Source organism: Ostrea edulis, chromosome 5, assembly GCF_947568905.1.
Source record: "Ostrea edulis chromosome 5, xbOstEdul1.1, whole genome shotgun sequence".
NCBI classification, from domain to species: Eukaryota; Metazoa; Mollusca; class Bivalvia; order Ostreida; family Ostreidae; genus Ostrea; species Ostrea edulis.
In genome coordinates, this window is record NC_079168.1 from 29,634,255 (window position 1) to 29,656,033 (window position 21,779).

Here is a 21,779-nt window from a genome sequence, read left to right on the forward strand (position 1 = left end):
TTGATTTTTACTTTTGGATAAATGTTACAGAAAGATTCATAAGTCAGGAACAAACCCTCTTCATCAATAAGGTCATTAAGGTATTTAATATTATTGAGAAACATGGATTTATTAAGAAATGCTTTCCCACCCACAAGAAAGTTAGAATTGTAAAATATTGGAGTATCTACTGTTACTGTAAATGAATTTTGTTTAAGCTGTAGCTCAATCCAAGAATCAAATACATCAACCCAAAATTTGTTTTTCAGCGATGTCTTAATGTTTTTTATGTATTCTATTCCACATGTAGTAACTTTATTAAGATTTAAATTTGGTATAAAATTATGTAAACCCCTATCTGAAAAAAGGAGTTGTCTCATCCAAAACAATTTTAAAGAGGCTATAAAAGCCTTTACATTGATCATTTTTAACCCACCATCCTCATATTGCTTTACGATTACCTCTTTTTTAATTCTATGTTGAGAATGGCTCCACAAGAAAGAAAAGAATAGTTTATCTAATTCTTTACAATAGCTGTCATCAGGATTTGGAATTGCCATAAAAATATGATTTAATAGAGGCAAGACTAGAGTTTTGATAACAGTAATTTTTCCTATTGGTGTCAAATGTCTTTTCTCCCATTGATTTAAGATTGATTTTATTCTGCTTAGCTTTGGCTGATAATTTAGTTTTGACATGTTCTGTAATTCTACATCAAAATTAATTCCAAGTAGAGTAAACTTACAAGTCCCCCAATTCAGATGAAAGTCTTTAGAAAGGGTATCCTGACTATATTTTTTTGATCCAATCCATACTGTATTGGTTTTTGAAAAATTAACTTTTAGTCCTGACATTTCAGAAAAGTGTCGCAATACTTTTATTGTTTCTAGAAGAGATTCCTTGCTACCATCAAGTATAATTGATGTATCATCGGCTAGTTGTGAAATTTTCTTTTCATTGTTATTTATAGTTATACCTTTAATACTTTTATTTTCTCTTATTTGTATAGCTAAAATTTCTGCGCAAAGAAGAAAAATATAAGGTGATAAAGGATCACCTTGTCTACATCCTCTTTGAATGTTGAAAGATGCCGAGAGATTGCCACCTTGGTTAATAGTAGATATGATGTTATGATAGAATAATTTCACCCATTCATGAATATCAGGTCCAAACTTAAAATAAGTTAAGGTCTTTTGTATAAAATTCCATGAGAGGGTATCAAAGGCTTTCTCAAAGTCAATAAGTAGTAAAAGACCTGGGATTTCTTCTTCTTCAGTATACTGCATAATATCATAAATTAGTCGAGTATTTTCTCCTATATACCTATTAGAAATGAAGCCAGTTTGATCAGGATTGATAAGTTTATCCAAGTAAATCTTTAATCTATTTGCAATGGTACCAGAAGCTATTTTATATATAGTGTTCAGAAGTGTAATTGGACGCCAGTTTTTAAGATAGTGTCTTGGTTTGTCTCCTTTAGGTAAAAGTGTAATAATTCCATGTCTCTGTGTTATTGACAGAGTGCCATTTTCATATGCATAGTTGATAGACCTTACAACAAATGTACCAAGGTATTTCCAAAAAACCTTAAAAAAACTCAGCTGAGAACCCATCAGAGCCTGGTGATTTATTTGCTTTCATTTTACTTAGTGTTGTAGAAGCCTCCTTCAATGTAATTTTACCTTCTAAAAGCATAGATTCCTCTCTGGATAACTAGGGAATATCCTCATACTTTAATTCCGAATTTAAGTCAACTATGTTTATTTCCTGGTTAGGTATTGAATATAAATTGTCATAAAATTGCTTTGTTTCATCCAATATTTCAAACTGGTCTTGAATTATCTCCCCACTATCTTTTATAAGTTTGGGAATTATCTTACTAGTAAAATTTCTTGATTCTAAACTACAAAAATAATGTGTTGGTTTTTCTCCTTCTTCTGTCCATTTTGCTCTGCTTCTTACATATATTCCTTGAAGTCTATGGTTTCTGAGTTTTTCCAGGTTTTGTTGTTTTTCATTTAGTTCCTCTATATTGTGTTCAGAACTATTTTGTTCTAAAACCTTAATTTCTTCTATTAATTTTTTTTCTTCTTTCACTTGTTTATTTTTTATATATGCAGAGTAAGAAATGCTTTTTCCTCTTATTTCCATAAGTAAAGTTTCTAGGAATAACTGATCGTTAATTGTGAAACATACATCTTCATCTGACACTGTATATAACGAAATATAACATTGATCATAACCGGGGCAAGACGTTAAATGTGACGTCACGGTATTTGACGTTATCATGAAGTGGTGGATCTAATTTAGGAGTTTTGTGCAACAGCAATTTTCCCCATCTGCATCTGAAAATAGCAATAACTCACATTGAGTCCTTACTCAGTCCTAGGACCAGGTGATGCAAAACATGTTGACCATCACTGTTACGCGCTTTACGTTTAGTTTAGCATGCAGCACAAGATGATCGATTCCCGTCGAGACTTTTTCACTCGAAAGGAGACGTTACCAGCTGTAGGTGAAGTACCACAACTTTAGACCTGTATGCTTAGCGCACAGGGTCGTAGCAGTGAGGGTTCTTTATAGTGTCAACGCCTGCCGCTACATGGGAGCAATCACAACCTATGTTTACATCTTAGGCTTGACGTGGCCATGGCACGAGCGGGTTTCGACCTCACGACCTCCCGGTTACGAAGCGAACGCTCTACCACTGCGCTGCCGCGACCGGTGATGAACAAGATGAAAATCAACTATGCCACTTACTATGACAGAGAAACAGCGTAGTAATACCTATGAGAATATGTAACTGTTGCTTGGCATCAAATCATGATCACCATAATCAATTCTTCATGTATCCTTAATACACGGGGTGGAAAAAGTTCCCCTGGGAAAATTTTCTGGAGCCTTTCATTTACATGTATATGTAGCCGCGCTCCATCTAGTAACGGCATCACTCTCAATTCCTAGCAGCATTAGTGTTGAAAATGACACGTTCCAGACTAGATTAAACTTCTATTTATAAAAGAAAACTAATATGTACTGTCATTGTAATGGAAATTTTCAAACATTCAGAAACCGCACTAATTCTAGTGGAATCACGCAAGTTTTTCCCCCCCATTTTAAAGTTGAAATAAAGGCCTGGGCCACGTTTTACAACAACAAAAAAATAATTCCTAAAACCAAAATCTTCTCTTGGAATTCTTTTTTTCTGTGTTCCGATTAAATTGTGATTTTAATGTGAATAAGAAGAGTTTAGTTCTGTTATTTATATAAGTATAATCTCACAAAATGAATTAAGTTGACGAGTTCTTAGAACTAGGTACATGTAACATTTTTAGTCTTAGTTGTAAGTTCTTTTGTAAAACAGGACCATGTATTGTACAAATTTCACGTTTAATTTTGGTGTTTTCAGTTTTAAAAGGATTTATCACCAAATATACGATCTTCGTGAACTTCCTACGCTTTGGAAAAGGCTAAAAATGTTGACGAGAAATTGAAATGTCGGGGATAATGAAAAGATTCTTAGAATTCACTGTTCATTCAAACAAATGGAGGGGTTGACATATAGGATTTTATGTCAAACTAATAATATGCACACTTGTCACGAAATAAACAGGAATTAATGTGCAATAAATCAGGATAGGAAATTGTTGTTCGGAATATTTTTATTTTTAGGAAAATAGCTATTGATTAGGCATACTACTAAGTTCCCGCTCCTTCAATAATTAAACATCCAAGGATTGGTGCTCAGGGATCCGTCGTGTCTAGTTTTTTGCCTTTGTGTATATTATGAATAAAACTTCTGTTCATTCACCGTAAGCAACAAATTGATGTCTTATGTAAACACTGCGGGCATTAGTAAAGAGTCTTCGAATTCAATACTTAGTTTACTTTATCGCTTAAAGGTGATTTTAAAGATTTCTTCCAAAAGGGAATAAAGTTAAAAGAAAATTGCCGTAGATTTTACACTACGGAAACTGAGAATTTGGGAACATAACACAAAAACATGTCAATCCTTTCTCTTCTACAACGTACTGTATAATGTATCCATGTTATTGAGAACGTACTGTAGAAGGTATCCATGTTATTAGAACGCACTGTAGAAGGTATCCATGTTATATAGAACACACTGTAGAAGGTGTACAAGTTATTTAGAACGTACTGTAGAAGGTATTCATGTTATTTAGAACGTACTGTAGAAGGTATCCATGTTATTTAGAATTACTGTAGAAGGTGTACATGTTATTTAGAACATACTGTAGAAGGTATCCATGTTATTTAGAACGTACTGTAGAAGGTATACATGCTATTGAGATCGCACTATAGAAGGTATTCATGTTATTTTTTTAAAAGAACGTACTATATTAGATCCAGGAACTGTGTATCGTGTTTCTTGACGTTTTAACACTGAGATCAGTTCTAGTGAGATTACAAAACCCATCAACAACAACCAAAAACCCATCAACAACAACCAAAAAACCCATCAACAACAACCAAAAATCCCACCAACAACAACCAAAAAACCCACCAACAACAACCAAAAAACCCACCAACAACAACCAAAAAAACCCATCAACAACAACCAAAAAACCCATCAACAACAACCAAAAAAAAAAAGAAGCAACGAACGCACGGACAATGCTAAGAATCGTATTACTTGGAACATTATCTTTTCAGATATCCTAAGTTGAAAATGCGCACTGGCCTGCATTTCTCAAAATAAACTTTGACTTAATTCTAAAACTTTACTAAATTTTTGATTGCTCAAATAGAGGAAAACTGAAACTTAAGTTTGAGATTTTTTTCTCGAGAAATCCAAACCTAGTTCTGCTTCAGAGACGAGGTACAGGTAGAGGCGAACCCGGTACCTTTGCATTACTCGTTATAGTTGATCTAAGTGCTGAGTTACCCCGGGCGTTGTACAAAGTAATGTAATATTACTACAATATGAATGTTAAACCTGTTTCCAAAATCATACAAGAACTCTTCATATCGAAAAAAATTATAATTCTAGCGAAAATGTCAGATTGATTGATTGGTTGAACATATATATTGTTTAACGTCTCTCTCGAAAATCTTTCACTCATATGGAGACGTCACCATTAGTGGTGAAGGGCTGTAAAAATTTATACCCATGTTCGGCGCTTATGGCCATTGAGCAGGGAGGGATTATTATCGTGCCACACCTGCTGTGACACGGGACCTCGGTTTTTACGGTCTCATCAGAAGGACACGATCCTTCCATTGAAGAAACTTGATCACGAACACGTTGTGGTTGAAAATGGCACAGTAGTTCTGGAGAAGTTGAAAATGTAAATAGTCAACGGACGACAGGTATACATTGATTAGAGAAGGTCACTTGAGCTCTTGGCTTGGATGAGCTAAAATTACAGATGAAACAGCTCGGTGGTTCTACGTAATAAGCATTGATTAGTTTGGAGAAAAGATATTTTCTGTACAGAAATTGATGAAAAAAGAGATCTAAGTCGCAAAAAGCGAGTCCTCTTTCCGAAACCAACAGAGATATTGCTTATTTTCTTAAATAGTAACGAGAGAAGATTTTCTCTCTCGATATATTGGAAAAGCAATAAATCTTTCATGGAAAGAGATACATCTTAGTTAAAACAACCTTGTAGAGAAATACATGCATGTATTTCCAATTTGATCATTTATCCATTACTCTACAAAAGAAGTATCATATATGAATGTACATGTATGTATCGTGATAATACTCCTGCTGAAGGACCAATTGTGGCCTACTTTATCGATTTCCAAAGATTCACCAAAATAAAACTCGCTATCTTTTAAAAGTACATCTGTATACATTATATAAATAAACGAATACGTGGCCACCAATCTTTTATCCACCAAAGTTAATAGAATACCTCGTAAACCCAAATCCGCCGTGTCCCACTAAAACAATAGCTATACGGTATGTCATCAATCTTATTCAAAATATTAATCGTGGGTTTTACTCCAGTAAGTCAAATTATTCATAAAAGTTTTATTCATAGTAAATTATAATATCAAAGTTTTATTCAAAGTAAATAATTCTTTAAAACTTTTGATATCGTAAACTATGATTTACTTATATTTGTTACAGTCATTAATGTCCAAAATTTGTTTATATGATAATTGTGTAAGGCCATCGGATATTGGTGCCTATGGCCAGTTTAACCCCACGTGTAACGTTAAGGTGGTGCTGGGGAGTGTTTCTTCATACTACTTAAGTTAACCACATCCATTAACATTATGATCTTACAATTGACCACAAATGACACTATTTAAAGTCTATTTACGCTATTGCAGTTTATAACCAAAGATCCTGTACAAAGTAATTATATCAACGGCAATGTTTAAAGCGCATGACTTCATTAAAAATGATGGGTCATTTTGTATAGACCTGACCCCTGGAGTGAGAAACTTCCGTATACAATAAATGTCTGACCCCTGAAGTAAGAAACTTCCGTATTCAAGAAATGACTGACCCCCGGGGTAAGAAACTTCCGTATTCAACAAATGTCTGACCCCCGGAGTGTGAAACTTCCGTATTCAATAAATGACTGACCCCGGAGTGAGAAACTTATGTATTCAACAAAGGTCTGACCCCCGGAGTGAGAAACTTCCCTATTCAACAAATGTCTGACCCCTGGAGCTAGTGTGAAACTTCCGTATTCAACAAATGACTGACCCGGAGTGAGAAACTTATGTATTCAACAAAGGTCTAACCCCCGGAGTGAGATACCTCCGTATTCAACAAAATATATGACCTCCAGAGTGAGAAACTTCTGTATTCAACGAATGTCTGACCCCCGGAGTAAGAAACTTCTGTATACAATAAATGACTGACCCCTGAGTGAGAAACTTCCGTACTCAATAAATGTCTGACCCCCGGAGTAAGAAACTTCTGTATGCAATAAATGACTGACCCCTGAGTGAGAAACTTCCGTACTCAATAAATGTCTGACCCCCGGAGTAAGAAACTTCCGTATACAATAAATATCTAGCCCCCGGAGTAAGAAACTTCCGTATGCAATAAATGGCTGACCCCCGAGTGAAAAAATTCCGCATTCAATAAATTCTGACCCCGGAGTGAGAGACTTCGTATACAACAAATGTAGCTTATTTGTTGATGAACTATAAACCCATGAAGAGCAATACCTTTGCAGGTGTTGATTTGACGTTTTAGTACATTTTTAAAATGAAAATTTGTTTGCATCTTTGGAGTACTAAGAATGACTAGAACATATTTTATTACAGTGTATCTTGTAGCAATTTCGTACATTAATCAAATATTGATGATGTTGAAACGAATAATTTCAGTAGTTTTCATATTGTTATCGGTTTTATTGTGTAATTTATATACTTTCAGTATAGAGTTTTGACAACAATTCCCTATTTTATTGTAATATCGCGGACTCCACTCTAGACACACTGTATGGTAATAAAGCGGATACGAAGGGCCTACGTGAATACATTTGTTCTATACCAATTGATAGGTCCTTATAGTTTGTAAAATATGAGCGATGATTGTTACAGCACTTCCTCAATCAGGAAATCACCATAACATCTTATATTCCATTCCAATCATTATAAACGCAATATTCCATTAGTGGGATTCATAACTAGGCTGATCTGTCACAAACACATCACCGATACCCTTAATTTGTTGTGGGAACAATAGATAGCAATATGGAACATAAAGGATAGGCCAAACGAACAATGTTATTAAGTTGAAAAGAAAGAGGGTATATGGCAAATTTGGTTATCATATTTCATTCGTATCCAATTTTGACGGCAGACATAAACGCCGTATGATCAAGGGATATGCATACGAAGGAGTGGTAATAAATTAGAGAGTTTAAAATAGAGGGAAGGCTGAGAGCGAAAAATCATTTTGCTAAATAGTGTACCATTAAAACGTTTGTGGAAAACATGCATACACTTCGCCATTAATTATAAACAGTGTCCTGTATTAAATGTAGTTTTTCTAAGCTGTGACCGGGCGCGGTAGTTCTGCGGTGTGATTGATTGATTGTATCTTGTTTAACGTCTCTCTCGATAATTTTTCACTCATATGGAGACGTCACCAAAATCGGTGAAGGGCTTCAAATTTAGGCCTTTGCTCGGCGCTTACGGCCATTGAGCAGTGAAGGCTCTTTAGCGTGACACACCTACTGTGACACGGGACGTCTGTTTTTAAGGTCATTTCCGAGGACCCGTGACATTCACATCTGATGCCGAGCGTTTGGTGATGGAACTGCCACTACCTGTTTTAACGACATAGGTCTGTCGCGGCCGGGATTTGAACACCGGTCTTCCGCATGCGGGGCTAACGTTCTAACCTCTAGACCACCGCGGCGGTATACCGGGCGCGGTAGTTCTGCGGTGTGACCGGGCGCGGAAGTTCTGATGTGGTATGACCGGGCGAGGTCACACTTTGGCATTTAGAAGTGTGAATATCACGGGTAATTCTGATGTGACCTTAAAAACGGACGTCGCGGAGGCGTTGGCATATTAAGAACCTCAGCGTCATGGCCCCAGACGCTAAGCTTCTAGTACTTCACATACAGTTGGTGACGTTTCAATATGAGTGAAAAAATTGTCGAAGAAACGTAATTTAACAAACAAACCTCAGCTGTGATTGTACATAGAATTTATTTACAGCATTATTATCGTCTTCCATGGAAGACTGTATATATAGTTGAAGTATTATAAGGTCTTTGGATAATGCACTTCCTCTCCTTTGTGATTGGTTGAAATTCTGTTCAACATAAGGGAGATATAATTTGCTGATGATCTAATTTACGTACAACTTAACAATTCTACAAGATTTTCAATCTTATAAAAATAGAGAAAACGAAGAGAAGAAAATTGCAATATAATGAAACTGACACTATTATCAATAGCAAATGTCAAAAACGATTCTATAATTCAACAAATAACAGAAACGGTCTTTTTTGCGCGCAAATCTTGAAATTGTTCTCAGCTATTTAGTATTTTTTGTTTCTTGCTGTGTGAAAAATAAATATCATTTTATCAAACATACTGAACATCTGCTTTTCACTGCTTTCTTGAGATTGAGAAGAAACAATGCTTTCTAATTTAGTACAAATGTCAAGTCTACTTCAAGGTCATACCAGAAAAATTATAATACAGTAGTTTCTAGCAGGTGTTTTTAAAATCTTATAGGCCTATGAGATTCACCATTTTAGAAAATTTTGATTACATGTATGTGGTCATATGATAAAATTTTAAAAATATAAATACATGTATTTAAAGTAATCATTAAAAGTATATGATACATTTATACCAGTTTACTGTATAAGGTTGTTCCTAAAGACGACAAACTTTTTTAAAAAAGCTATACTTTCTTCAAGATATCCCTCGTCAAATTTGTGTCGCATCGAATCTTCAACTGCGCACACATTGATTTGAGAGTGTATTTTTTCTTCAGTTTTCATATTTCATCATACCCAGGTACTCATTAGAATAAAGATGAAAGGGGTGTTTAAGTCTTTAATGAAATTTGAACAGTTCCTGAAGTAAACAAAATCTTGACTTCTTAAAAGACATTCCACGAAGCATCATACAAAGTCAAACACGTTCTGCAAACAAATTTCATAATCAAATTAAACCAATTTATGTTTATTTCTATCAAACGTTAATCAAGGTTTAGAAACATCTACTTGGACTTGCTATGCAGGGATTTAATGTGGCGCTTTTGATACACACAGAAACTAATGAAGAAACATCCTACTCGTAATTTAAAAGGCAAATCAGAATAACCTAATTATGAGACCAAAATAACAATTTGTCCCCCCCCCCCCCTTCCCCGAGTCTTGTAGTATTCACTTATTCATCGTAATGACATATCGCCACAGGCACTTGTTTCTGTAAATGACTTATGACCTCTGTATACTAATAACAACACACAGGCACTTGTTTCTGTAAATGACTTATGACCTCTGTATACTAATAACAACACAAGGTAACTAGCTTCAAATGACACCCCTGAGAATGTCGGCCTTTTGAGCTTCCAGGGAATATGCTATGTAAATGTATTTACTACCGTTGTATTGTACAATCATTCAACTTAAAAACCATGTATGACATGACTGCATTCATTGCCCCTTATCGCCGAAAACTGCAACAAAACATGGATTTTCCGTTTTATACCACGAAGTGTTATGTACTGATACCGCACAGAATGAAAATTGTATATTCGTTGTGTTGAAAAATAAAGTCTCATTGGTTTATTATCACAATAAATTGATACGATGTTTATTACCAAAAAATCTTGAACATATTGCTTTGTTAACAAAATAAAAATTTTGAATTGAAGACGCTGTACGCTATTTTTAGTTACTCAAAAAAAACCAAAGCTGTTCGTACGTTTCGGAATTTTACATGTCATCAGAAGATAGAAGCGAAGACCTCCCGAGTGGAGATTTAAAAATATTTTCGTGTCGGAATCATTTCTGATGAAGATAATAATGAAATTATGACTTACTGTAAAAACAACTTCGTTAACTAGTATGAGAAATATTTCTGCCAATTGCATGTTTCATACAGATCTATGGAAAGTCAGAGAAAATACAGATAAAAGATTATTTGGAAGTATGCAAAATAGAGCAATGAAAGTTTTTTTTAGTGATGTGTTATTGACTTTGTGATATGTATTGATGTGACAAGTACCTGTTGTTACATTGAAGTTTTATGAAACCCACCATAAGTACCAAGAACGCTGCAGGCACATATCAATGTTTTTCGGAGGCGACTGGCCAACCCTTAACATTAACTGTTATTTTCATGCGTGCAAATGGAGATATATTGCGAGAATGGCCTCTCCACTATTTTTGATAGTACTATGTAGTAGTGAATGAGAAGATATTAATGCATGTAAGCTTGAAAGTTATGAATTGAAGCCCTGGAGCAAAGAATGACCCCTCCCAGCCTGAGGGGAAAAAATTGAGACAGCATTGACGAACACTATACCCCCCCCCCCCGCCCCCCCCCCCCCCCCCATGCACACACTAATTAAGATTCTGAAAGTCTTTATCATGACTTTCATAGTCTGTCAGGAAATTTAAACAAGCCATGTGCAACTTACAACTTCTCCGACCGAACCCCCTCCCCGCATCCCTAATATTACGGATCTGTCCCGATATGGAAAAATTCACAGGCATCTGAAGTATGGACCCCCCCCCCCCCCTTTCTGATTTTTTGGGGCGGCGATTATTTCTCCGAAATGTGTGGATTCCCCGTCTATTCCATCCTAATTTCGATTTATGTAATCGTAAACTTGCTTTTTTGTAAGCCTTAAATACCTTATACTGTTTATAATAAGTATATTATATATTATACCAGTCCAGTAGAAGGCCAATCTCTAAAGCTTGTGAAAAGCGTGAAACAACTACATCAATCGAAATTGGGTTGAGAGAGACAAGGAATCCATACATTTTGGAGGCATTGTCACCGCAAAAAAAAAAAAAATCAGAAGGGGGGATTATAGTTATCAGGTGTCTGTGGAAAAAAATATGGGGGGGGGGTGGAGTCCCCTTTATTTTTTGTAGCATTTCCCCCCTAATGTTAGTAACTAAATTATATAAAATAAGATCAATTGTAGTTAATGGTCACCATTAAAATCATCCTTTTGCCTGTTATTTTTAATTCATCTCTGATGCTCTATCTTTCTATAAATAACTCTAAAGAATTCCAAACGTAATTTTAGAAGAGCGTGCTAGCCAGTCAAAATCGCCCACGTATTCTGTGCGGTATCAGTACATAGCACTTCGTGGTATAAAACGGAAAATCCATTTTTTGTTGCAGTTTTCGGCGATAAGAGGCAATGAATGCAGTCATGTCATACATGGTTTTTAAGTTGAATGATTGTACAATACAACGGTAGTAAATACATTAGCATCGCATATTCCCTGGAGGCTCAAAAGGCCGACATTCTCAGGGGGTGCCATTCTGTGTCATTTGAAGCTAGTTACCTTGTGTTGTTATTAGTATACAGAGGTCATAAGTCATTTACAGAAACAAGTGCCTGTGCATATCGCTTCTAGATGTAGACGTACATTACTGATGTAATACCTGCAGCCTCCGCCAACACTTACAGGAGCAATAGGATTTAAACCTATTGTTATATAGTCAACACGTTAATAAATCACTGCTCAAGAGTTGAGGGGTAAAATGGATAAAATAGATTCTGGTATATTAGGTAGATCCGCTGGTCTGTTTTTGGATGAGTTAAACAGTTCCGGTTGTAGAGGGAGGGGGGTAGGGGATTCTATCTATTTTTTCTTTTGTCTGATACGGAATTCGATACCGAATGATTTCGTGGAACTGACAATACACAAAATACATTTGTCTAGTTTTTTAAATGAAATATATGGTTATATTCACCAGAGGTTAAAAACTGTACAATCATCAACAGCAGATTTTACCCGTATCGTTCAATCAATTTCAGAATGCCCTCGTCTGACACCTTCTGTCTAGCTAGGTGTCTGGGTGTTCATGGTTTGCCGATATATATTGCAGAACGTCCAGGGTATGAACCGTTTTTATGTACCATGCGTTAACGTGAAAGTCATTCGATATCTTGACACAGATGTTGGCAATCGACAAATATGTTGCCAAGATTAATGAACAAATTAACTGAATTTTCCCCACAGCCTTTTCCATTATTTCCTGCATTATTTATTAAATATACCAGAGTGTATACACTAATCAGCGACCTTGTTGTCAAATCATTTTAAAGATAAGTATCCAGTGTTTTGATTGGCTAATTATGTTTCCTATTCGTGTACATGTACATATCCTGACGACATTTTAAAGGAAATTAATTTCTGAACGTTTTCATTTATTCCGATTCAGACCGAATTTATTTCGAAGTTCATTGTTTTTCTCTTTGTTAATCGTTTTACGTTCCATTCGATAATTTTTCTCGTATACATTGAGACAACACCTACAGCTGTAGTTAGAGACACAGACCGTGCAGAGTACCAGAAGGGCCCTTACTGACCCCCATTTTCTTATAAATTTCAAAATTCACTTAAAATCATGAGACCTAGTAAAATGTTATATCAAGATGCCTTAGTAAATATGTATATATAATGTGAGGGTCTAAAGCCAACGATTTGGGCAAATCTAGGGTTTTAGGAGAAAATGGCATTAAATATGAAACACATGTTTTCCTATGAACAATTTGTATACCATAGTTGCATTTGATACAGAGCAGTGTATGTCTATTCTATATTTTCTAAGCATTCAAATTTTTCTTTTTAGAAACCAAAATTTTGAGAGAGAAAAAATTGGAATTTTCATTATCTGTATAACCTTTTCATGAATTTGGAATATGTCATATGTTAAAACTGATACTCATTTTGAGATACACATGATAAGGGTTACTAAATGATGAGCTATACATGATGAATTCTCAAAATGGGGGTCATTAATTAATTTCATTTTTATGAATATTTGGTGCTTTAGGCAACTGAGCTTCCATAAAAAGATTTCCGATTTCATAATTATTTTGTATGAATAGTCTGTACTTTTGTATCTCAAGAAAACAAACACGTGCATATATACATTATGGAACTTAATCGTGAAATCTGATCGTCAGTTTCAGGGAATTTTCTGATACCTGTAGCTCAGGATAGCAGTACTCCACTTAGACTTTCTGTACCTACTTAATGTTAAACACACATGTATTGAAACAACACCGTATAAATTCTGTACTGTGCGTGAATTTCTGTTGACTTGAAATTATCCTAAATCTCCTTAAACGGGCTCTTTGCATTTATCGCAAAGGACTCGAAAATTGTCCGAAATGTGTTAAATGATTACAGATATTGCCTTAGAGTTCGTTTCCTCTACGTCATCCTGATGCTTGCGACCATTTTACCAATTATCTGTAAGCACAACAGGGAACTGTCTCCAAAGAATACTAAATCCTACACAAGTACTGGTCACACAGAGTGTAACAAGAATACTAAATCCTACACAAGTACTGGTCAGAGAGAGTGTAAAAAGAATACTAAATCCTACACAAGTACTGGTCACAGAGTGTAACACGAATACTAAATCCTACAAATGTACTGGTCACAGAGAGTGTAAAAAGAATACCAAAGCCTACACAAGTACTGGTCACAGAGAGTGTAAAAAGAATACTAAACCTACACAAGTACTGGTCACAGAGAGTGTAAAAAGAATACTAAATCCTACACAGAAAGTGTAACAAGAATACTAAATCCTACACAAGTACTGGTCACAGAGAGTGTAAAAAGAATACTAAAACCTACACAAGTACTGGTCACAGAGAGTGTAAAAAGAATACTAAACCAACACAAGTACTGGCCACAGAGAGTTTAAAAAGAATACTAAATCCTACACAAGTACTGGTCACAGAGAGTGTAACAAGAATACTATATCCTACAAATGTACTGGTCATAGAGAGTGTAAAAAGAATACTAAAACCTACACAAGTACTGGTCACAGAGAGTGTAAAAAGAATACTAAAACAACACAAGTACTGGTCATAGAGAGTGTAAAAAGAATACTAAAACCTACACAAGTACTGGTCACAGAGAGTGTAAAAAGAATACTAAAACAACACAAGTACTGGTCACAGAGAGTGTAAAAAGAATACTAAAACCTACACAAGTACTGGTCACAGAGAGTGTAAAAAGAATACCAAAGCCTACTCAAGTACTGGTCACAGAGAGTGTAAAAAGAATACTAAAACCTACTCAAGTACTGGTCACAGAAAGTGTAAAAAGAATACTAAAACAACACAAGTACTGGTCACAGAAGTGTAAAAAGAATACTAAATCAACACAAGTACTGGTCATAGAGAGTGTAACAAGAATACTAAAACCTACACAAGTACTGATCACAGAGAGTGTAACAAGAATACTAAACCAACACAAGTACTGGTCACAGAGAGCGTAAAAAGAATACTAAATCCTACACAGAAAGTGTAACAAGAATACTAAATCCTACACAAGTACTGGTCACAGAGAGCGTAAAAAGAATACTAAATCCTACACAAGTACTGGTCACAGAGAGTGTAAAAAGATACTAAACCTACACAGTAATGGTCACAGAGAGTGTAAAAAGAATACTAAATCCTACACAAGTACTGGTCACACAGAGTGTAACAAGAATACTAAACCAACACAAGTACTGGTCACAGAGAGTGTAAAAAGAATACTAAATCCTACACAAGTACTGGTCACAGAGAGTGTAAAAAGATACTAAACCTACACAGTACTGGTCACAGAGAGTGTAAAAAGAATACTAAACCAACACAAGTACTGGTCATAGAGAGTGTAAAAATAATACTAAAACATACAGAAGTCAGAAAAAAGACAAACCGCATGGAGCTAAATCTGGAGAGTATGGTGGGTGTGGCAAGACGGCAACCTTCTCCGACTTCAACAATTGCTTCACAAGCTCAGTTGTATGTGATGAAGCATTATCATGAAGTAGACGAACAAGCCTAAATCTTGACACAGAGCGCGTTTACGATAATATTTCTTGAGCTTGTTAGTACGGTAATACCGACCTGTTACACTTTTACCCTTCGGCACCGGAATTTGTACGGCTATACCATTTCATGAGAAGAATATGCAATAAAAAACCTTCTTTGTGCTTATGGTTCTTTTGGCAACTAAAATTTTGTAGCCCTTCACAGGGAATGGTGACGTCTCCATTTGAGTAAAATATTCTCGAGAGGGACGTAAAACAATATTCAATCAATCAATCAGGACTTCTACCGTGTTTAGTTAGCCATATTTTGTTTCCAATTTTTCTTACTGGTTCAAAATAGTGAACCCATGTTTCGTCACCAGTAACTATGTTTGCAAATTGTCTTTGATTGAATTTGGGAAACGTTTTGAGCAATTGCTAAGCGGTTTATACTCGTACCCGTTTTTTTTTTTTTTTGGTCATCTGTCAATACATGCGGTATTCATCTAGCAGAAATCTATCGTACTTTAAAAATAGACTTCAAAATGAAATGTACCCGCGCTAGCGATATGCCAACAGCAATGGCAATATCACGAATCGTGTATCTGCCATCTTTTTCAATTATTTCCCTGACTTTTGAGACATTTGCCTTGCCTATTACAGTCACAGGTCGGCCATATTTTGTTGCATCTTTAACGCACTCTGTGCCAGTGAGAAATTTCTTTCTGCACCTACGAACTGTCTCATAAGATACCTTATCAGACCCATAAACTTCACTCAATTCAGTAAAAATCCGCATTACCGAATGACCAAGTTTTGTGCGAACTTTTATATAAGCTAATTTCTTCAATATTCTCAACCCGTTTCCCAACCATTTTTACAACAGTGGTCAACGACTGGCTCCATTGAAATGACTATAAGTTTAAAACAATGTAGAGCTGAAGGCTCGTGTTTATACCGTTGGAAAGGTATTGAAAAGAGCTATTCAAGAGATCATCATCTACGAAATCGTGCAAAGCGTTATTGCGCTCTGGTACAATACACATCACATATCGAACAGCATGGGATCTGAGAACGTAGAATTGTCCGGTAGTGGGCTGTTTTGACACGGTCCATTTCATTCAATAATCACTGATATAACTGTATTTGCTATCTGACATTAATTATGCGATATACATAAAATATCTCAGTAATCGAAAATGATTACTTAAAATACAGAAGAAAAAACATCCTCAGGCAAGGATATACCGTTATAATGTCCAAATATAGTTCTGTTCCTTTTATTGCCATAAAAAATATTCATTTAATTCATCAGCTCATTTAAACTTATAATACAAAATATATAAGAATATTTTCATTTGATAAGTATACAAACTAAATAGTTTGAATAAGTTGTACATCTAAGGCGGGTAGAGCGAGCACATACAACTTCCACATGGATTTCTGTAATGTCGAATCGATTGCCAGAGGTGGCGATCAGGGACAAATTAATCACTGATTAAGTTACCCAGCAATTGTCACAGAGTCGTCAGCCCTACTCTGGATTCAGGGACCGGAACAGGATGCACGCCGTAACGGTGTCTATTTAAGTAGGTCACGCTGAGATCGCCAAGACGTCTACACAATGTACAGACCCCATAAAGAAAACCGAGCGAAGTCGATTATCTGTTCCTACCTCGTCATTTCTGGTAGTTAATCACGCACAGGAAAGTCAAAGCGAGTGCTCTTTTTTATTTCTATTTGCAAGAATCTGTCGTTTATCAATTTGCTAAATAAAAGCGGAAGTAGAGAAATTCATAAATCGCTTTTGGAATGGAAATGTCAGATATGAAATAACTACAGACGAGTATTTAGCAGACAAACAGTTCCATCAGATCAGAGAAAAGAGAGAAAAACATGATATGAAGTTTTATTTTTGGTTTACATTATTTTTTATTTAAAAAGGTTTCCGATTTTCAAAAATGTTTTATACCATAATTTTTTTTTAGTAGTTTCTTTATTATTATTTTTTTCATTTTTCAACAAGAGAGAGCGCTATGAAAAAAATTGGTTCCATCTGTTACAAAGGGCATCAGATTAACTACCGAGTAAATTGTGCAACATGATACATGAATAGTCTTAATCATAAAACATACACAGCCCGACAATTCTCTGCAATGCACCTACTGGAAGTGTCAAATCCTGTTTAACCCCTTATTTTGATTTCGATCATAACATTTCATTGACAGAATTTGATTCATATTTTGCTTTATTTTTTGGATAATCCAGTCCATTACTACCACTGTTAATCTATACCATACTTCATCTCAACAATTACCAGTTACGGCACGTAAATCATGACAAATGATGCATCCCGAATCCTTCTAAATGATTCCAGTACGCTGAGAGAAATACACACATTTTCATCTAAACATATGTTCTCTTACCTAGCCCCGGCACGAGGATGTTACAGATGAGACACGTGAAGGCCACAGCCGTACACATGGCGGGAATAGACTCGCGAAAATTGGTCTCCTTGGATGAAGAATCGTCGGAGTCCTTCGAAGCACTTTTATGATGGAGTGGGGACTGTTTATGTGGAAAAGAATATCCCGGCATTACGGGTCGACCGTACCCAAATTGTTTTCTGTGGACACGTGGGGAAGGGGTTGGAGTCGACCCGCCAGCGTAGACCGCGTGCATCTTGGAGTCGGGCTGCGACTGTAGAAGAGCACGTGAGAGGTTTAATCCAACTGCCAGTCCAACATGGTTAAAGTCCACTGTCAATTGCAGAGGATGAAAATTGTTCTAGCCATGACCGAACATTGATTAGCAGATTACATACCTGTCAATTTTTCAACTCTCTTCAGGAAAGTATATTGATTTATAAAGACACGACTCCTCACTTTTTTATGTCTAACAAATACCGTCAGTGCGAGTTTAAGTCCCAATCATAGCAAAACGATCACTTTGAGGATATAGTTGTCTTTTTGATGTGCTTTTTCGCTTGAAGCAGGGTCCATTTCCTTTGTGGTCGACTTCTGACTCTTGTTATGGGGTAGTTGCACTTCGCTCTATTTCTCTTCCTTCTTCATTAACTTATTTATATCCAAGACAGATCTTATGTGAACTGCTGGGCGCAGCGGCACACACTTATTTCTTTTTTTCATAAGAGACAGATTGCTGCTTTATATACAAACCGATCAATGCAGCTTCGATCGCGTACAAACTGTGTATTTACCGATGTCACTTCTGTAACAACAGAGCTACGGGAAAGGTTTAGTGATGTCCAAGTCTTCATAAAACAAAAGGATGAAGCCCCCAATACCTGATTTATCTGTACCTGGAACAACAGAATAACAATGCATGTTAGCTGTGTTGCTAAGGAAAACGATAAGATACCTGTCTGAATTATTAACTAGCCGATTGTGTGGTGTACCGTTGATTGGTGTATGCGAACAGGACAGAGCATGCTAATTACGTAATTCTGCTACACATACCGTAGTGTAAACGATGTTACTGCAATTCATGAAATAAAATAGTACTTGATAACATGTAAACTAACACGGGAGTACCTATTTCCACCTGGTTATAAATACCTGGGGGGGACTCTCGGATTCTTGTATTGAAACCATCCCACTGTTACCATGGTATGATATTCAACGATATTTGAGATTGCTTCTTATATAAGCCTACCTCTACTCCCATGTGGCGCATGGTTTTGCACTTTTTATTTCGATGAGCCGTTTATTGAATGTAACATTATTCTGCAGTGAATCCCCCTGTGTTTCTACAATACTGCAAATGTTACCTTGCTTCTCGTATCGAACTTTTAATTCAACATACATGTATAGTTACATTTAAAAATGTGTTCTTTACGGACCCTTAGTAGACACAATTTACATTTATCATATATACAATAAAACTGGCAGACACTGTCTATCTCAATTATGTCCTCAGAATAAAAGATCTAATTAAGAATTAATTTTCATTTACAGTGTAGGTGCATGCATCTGAGAATTTCAATTTTAGCATATTTAGGACTGTTGATGTCAAACACAAGATTTGAAAATTAAATACAACATGTTTTTTTCTTCAGTGCAGTTTCTCCAAAAATCGATATCGATTTCATGATAACTAGTTAACAAGTGATCAAATTCAGGGAGCTGCACGATTATTCTGATTAAAGGGAATGGTGATCAAACCAGCTTTTCATAAACACATACATTCCATTTCACTTATTGAAACTGACAGTTTAGTCTACATGTATCTTCTAACATGGTTGAAAGGGTTTAAGTGTGTGCACGATAGGCAGTACAAAGATTATTTACCTATCTTGTCTTGATATGAATTGAAAATTTTTATACAATTTGTGTGATTAATTAACATATACATACATACATGTACACATACACACAGATATATATATATATATATATATATATATATATATATATCTGTGTGTGTGTGTGTGTGTGTGTGTGTGTGTGTGTGTGTGTGTGTGTGTGTGTGTGTGTGTGTGTGTGTGTGCGGGTGTGTGTGTGTGTGTGTTTTAAATATACATCTCACCCCCCCCCCTCTCTCTCTCTCTCTCTCTCTGTGTTTTAATTCAATTACATATATATGTGTATAAGAAGATATTATTTAGACTCAATTATCTCTGTCAGGTCTTATTTTAAAGTGTGTGTCTGTTGCTTTATATTGACGATGATCAGAATACGGGGGAATACCAATAAACACCGGGGTGAGAGCGTGATAACACGGAAATTGAAAACTGTTTATTTTAAGATGTTGAAAAGTATATACAATCTAAATTGAACTGTCGGTGCGAAACAAATGGGTTTTTTTCCCTATACAATATTGATATAATAAAGTGTAGGTGTATTATGCATGTGTTTTTGTTTAAAGGATAAAGAAAATATGCCATTTAAAAGTACTCAAACATAGTTCAATGCATTTAATCCCACTCATGAGACTAAAACCTCAAATATCCAGAATATGCACTAATTTTCCTTCGGTACTTTTAGATTTTATTTATTTTCACAGCTATACTTTTCTGAAAATTGATGAATGATATTTTCAATGTTGAAATCTTGTACAGAAGAATACGTTCATTGATAATGGAGAAACAAATCCCATAATTGGAATATCTAAGTGGAATATTTAATGATTATTGTCATCGATTAGTAGTCAATCCACAAATATACACCGTCACCTCACAGTATCCGGTGTGTCAAAAGAAAACCGCATTTTGTGGGTCTCTAGGTAAAATTTCTACCAATGGCGGTTGCAGTTTTCTCGCAACCGCAATCATCGAAAATATTGAACACATTTGAGAACATTAAACAAGACATAATTGTAGTCGTGGTTTTGATTTATAACAAGTTCATTTTTCCAAAAATTCCTTTCTAACTTAAAGCTATTGTAGTGATGATCACTCATTTTCAGTGTTCAACTTTGAACATTTTTAAATCGTGCAACAGTTAGTTCCTGGTATCGTAATATGACACAATTAATTTTTTTCATGTGCATTAAAATTCGCAATTTGATATCTTTGACAGTCTATTCACAAATGAATTCCCTACCGCTTCTCTGGTATGCCAAAATAATTCATAACATTGTTGAAAGTTTCGCACTCTAACCTTGATACTAGTAATGAAAGTTTCGCACCCTGACCTCGATTATGATACAACTCGGAGCCAAAATAAGATTTGAATCTGGATTACAAAGCAACGTTGATTAGAACTACATGTGCGTAAAAGGCATTTTAAAAATTGTGTGGTTTTTATTCCACACACTTGGGGTTTTCCCTAGTAACGCTCTAATGTGTGAATGGATATGATCCCCAGTTTTCATGGACTGTTGACCATTTTACAACTTTCCAGTGTGTTCATTTTTAGAAGAAACATTTATATTGATGAAGTCGGTTTTCATTCGCACAATTGTCTAAATACATATATACAGTGTAACAATAGTTGTATATTATCAGAGCTATGTAACATACTATGTAACATATCTATCAAGTATCAGGTGCTAATTGTCCCAGTCTTTCAATAAAATGAATTGTGACACAAATTATGCATTATTCCGAATAAAATTGATGCTGTGTCCAAATTGATTTTCCCAGTTCTTTGTCAAAATGACTCAAACAACTACTGTGTCGAAATTCGATCCCTGGCTGCCGACTTTCTCGATGCCTTCGATCTCTCTAAAACTTGTGCTGTAGATCACCATTTATTTTACTCTGAATGTCCAGGATAGAAAATGAGGGAAATAAAGAGTCAGTTTACTCAAATGTAAGAATAATATTGTGAAATTTCAAACTTCAAACGGCTATATTTTTATTC

General features: G+C 35.6%; 1 protein-coding gene across 1 annotated transcript in view; it reads right to left on the minus strand.

The window, feature by feature from the left end:
- The window catches only part of LOC125651596 (uncharacterized), a 37,304-nt gene extending 18,480 nt beyond the window's left edge, over positions 1-18,824 (minus strand). Inside the window, exon 1 of the mRNA XM_048880253.2 lies at positions 17,880-18,824. Coding sequence (XP_048736210.1) covers positions 17,880-18,135 — 256 coding nt within the window. The 5' untranslated portion in view covers positions 18,136-18,824. The remainder of the gene's footprint in view (positions 1-17,879) is intronic.
- Positions 18,825-21,779: the final 2,955 nt, after the last annotated feature.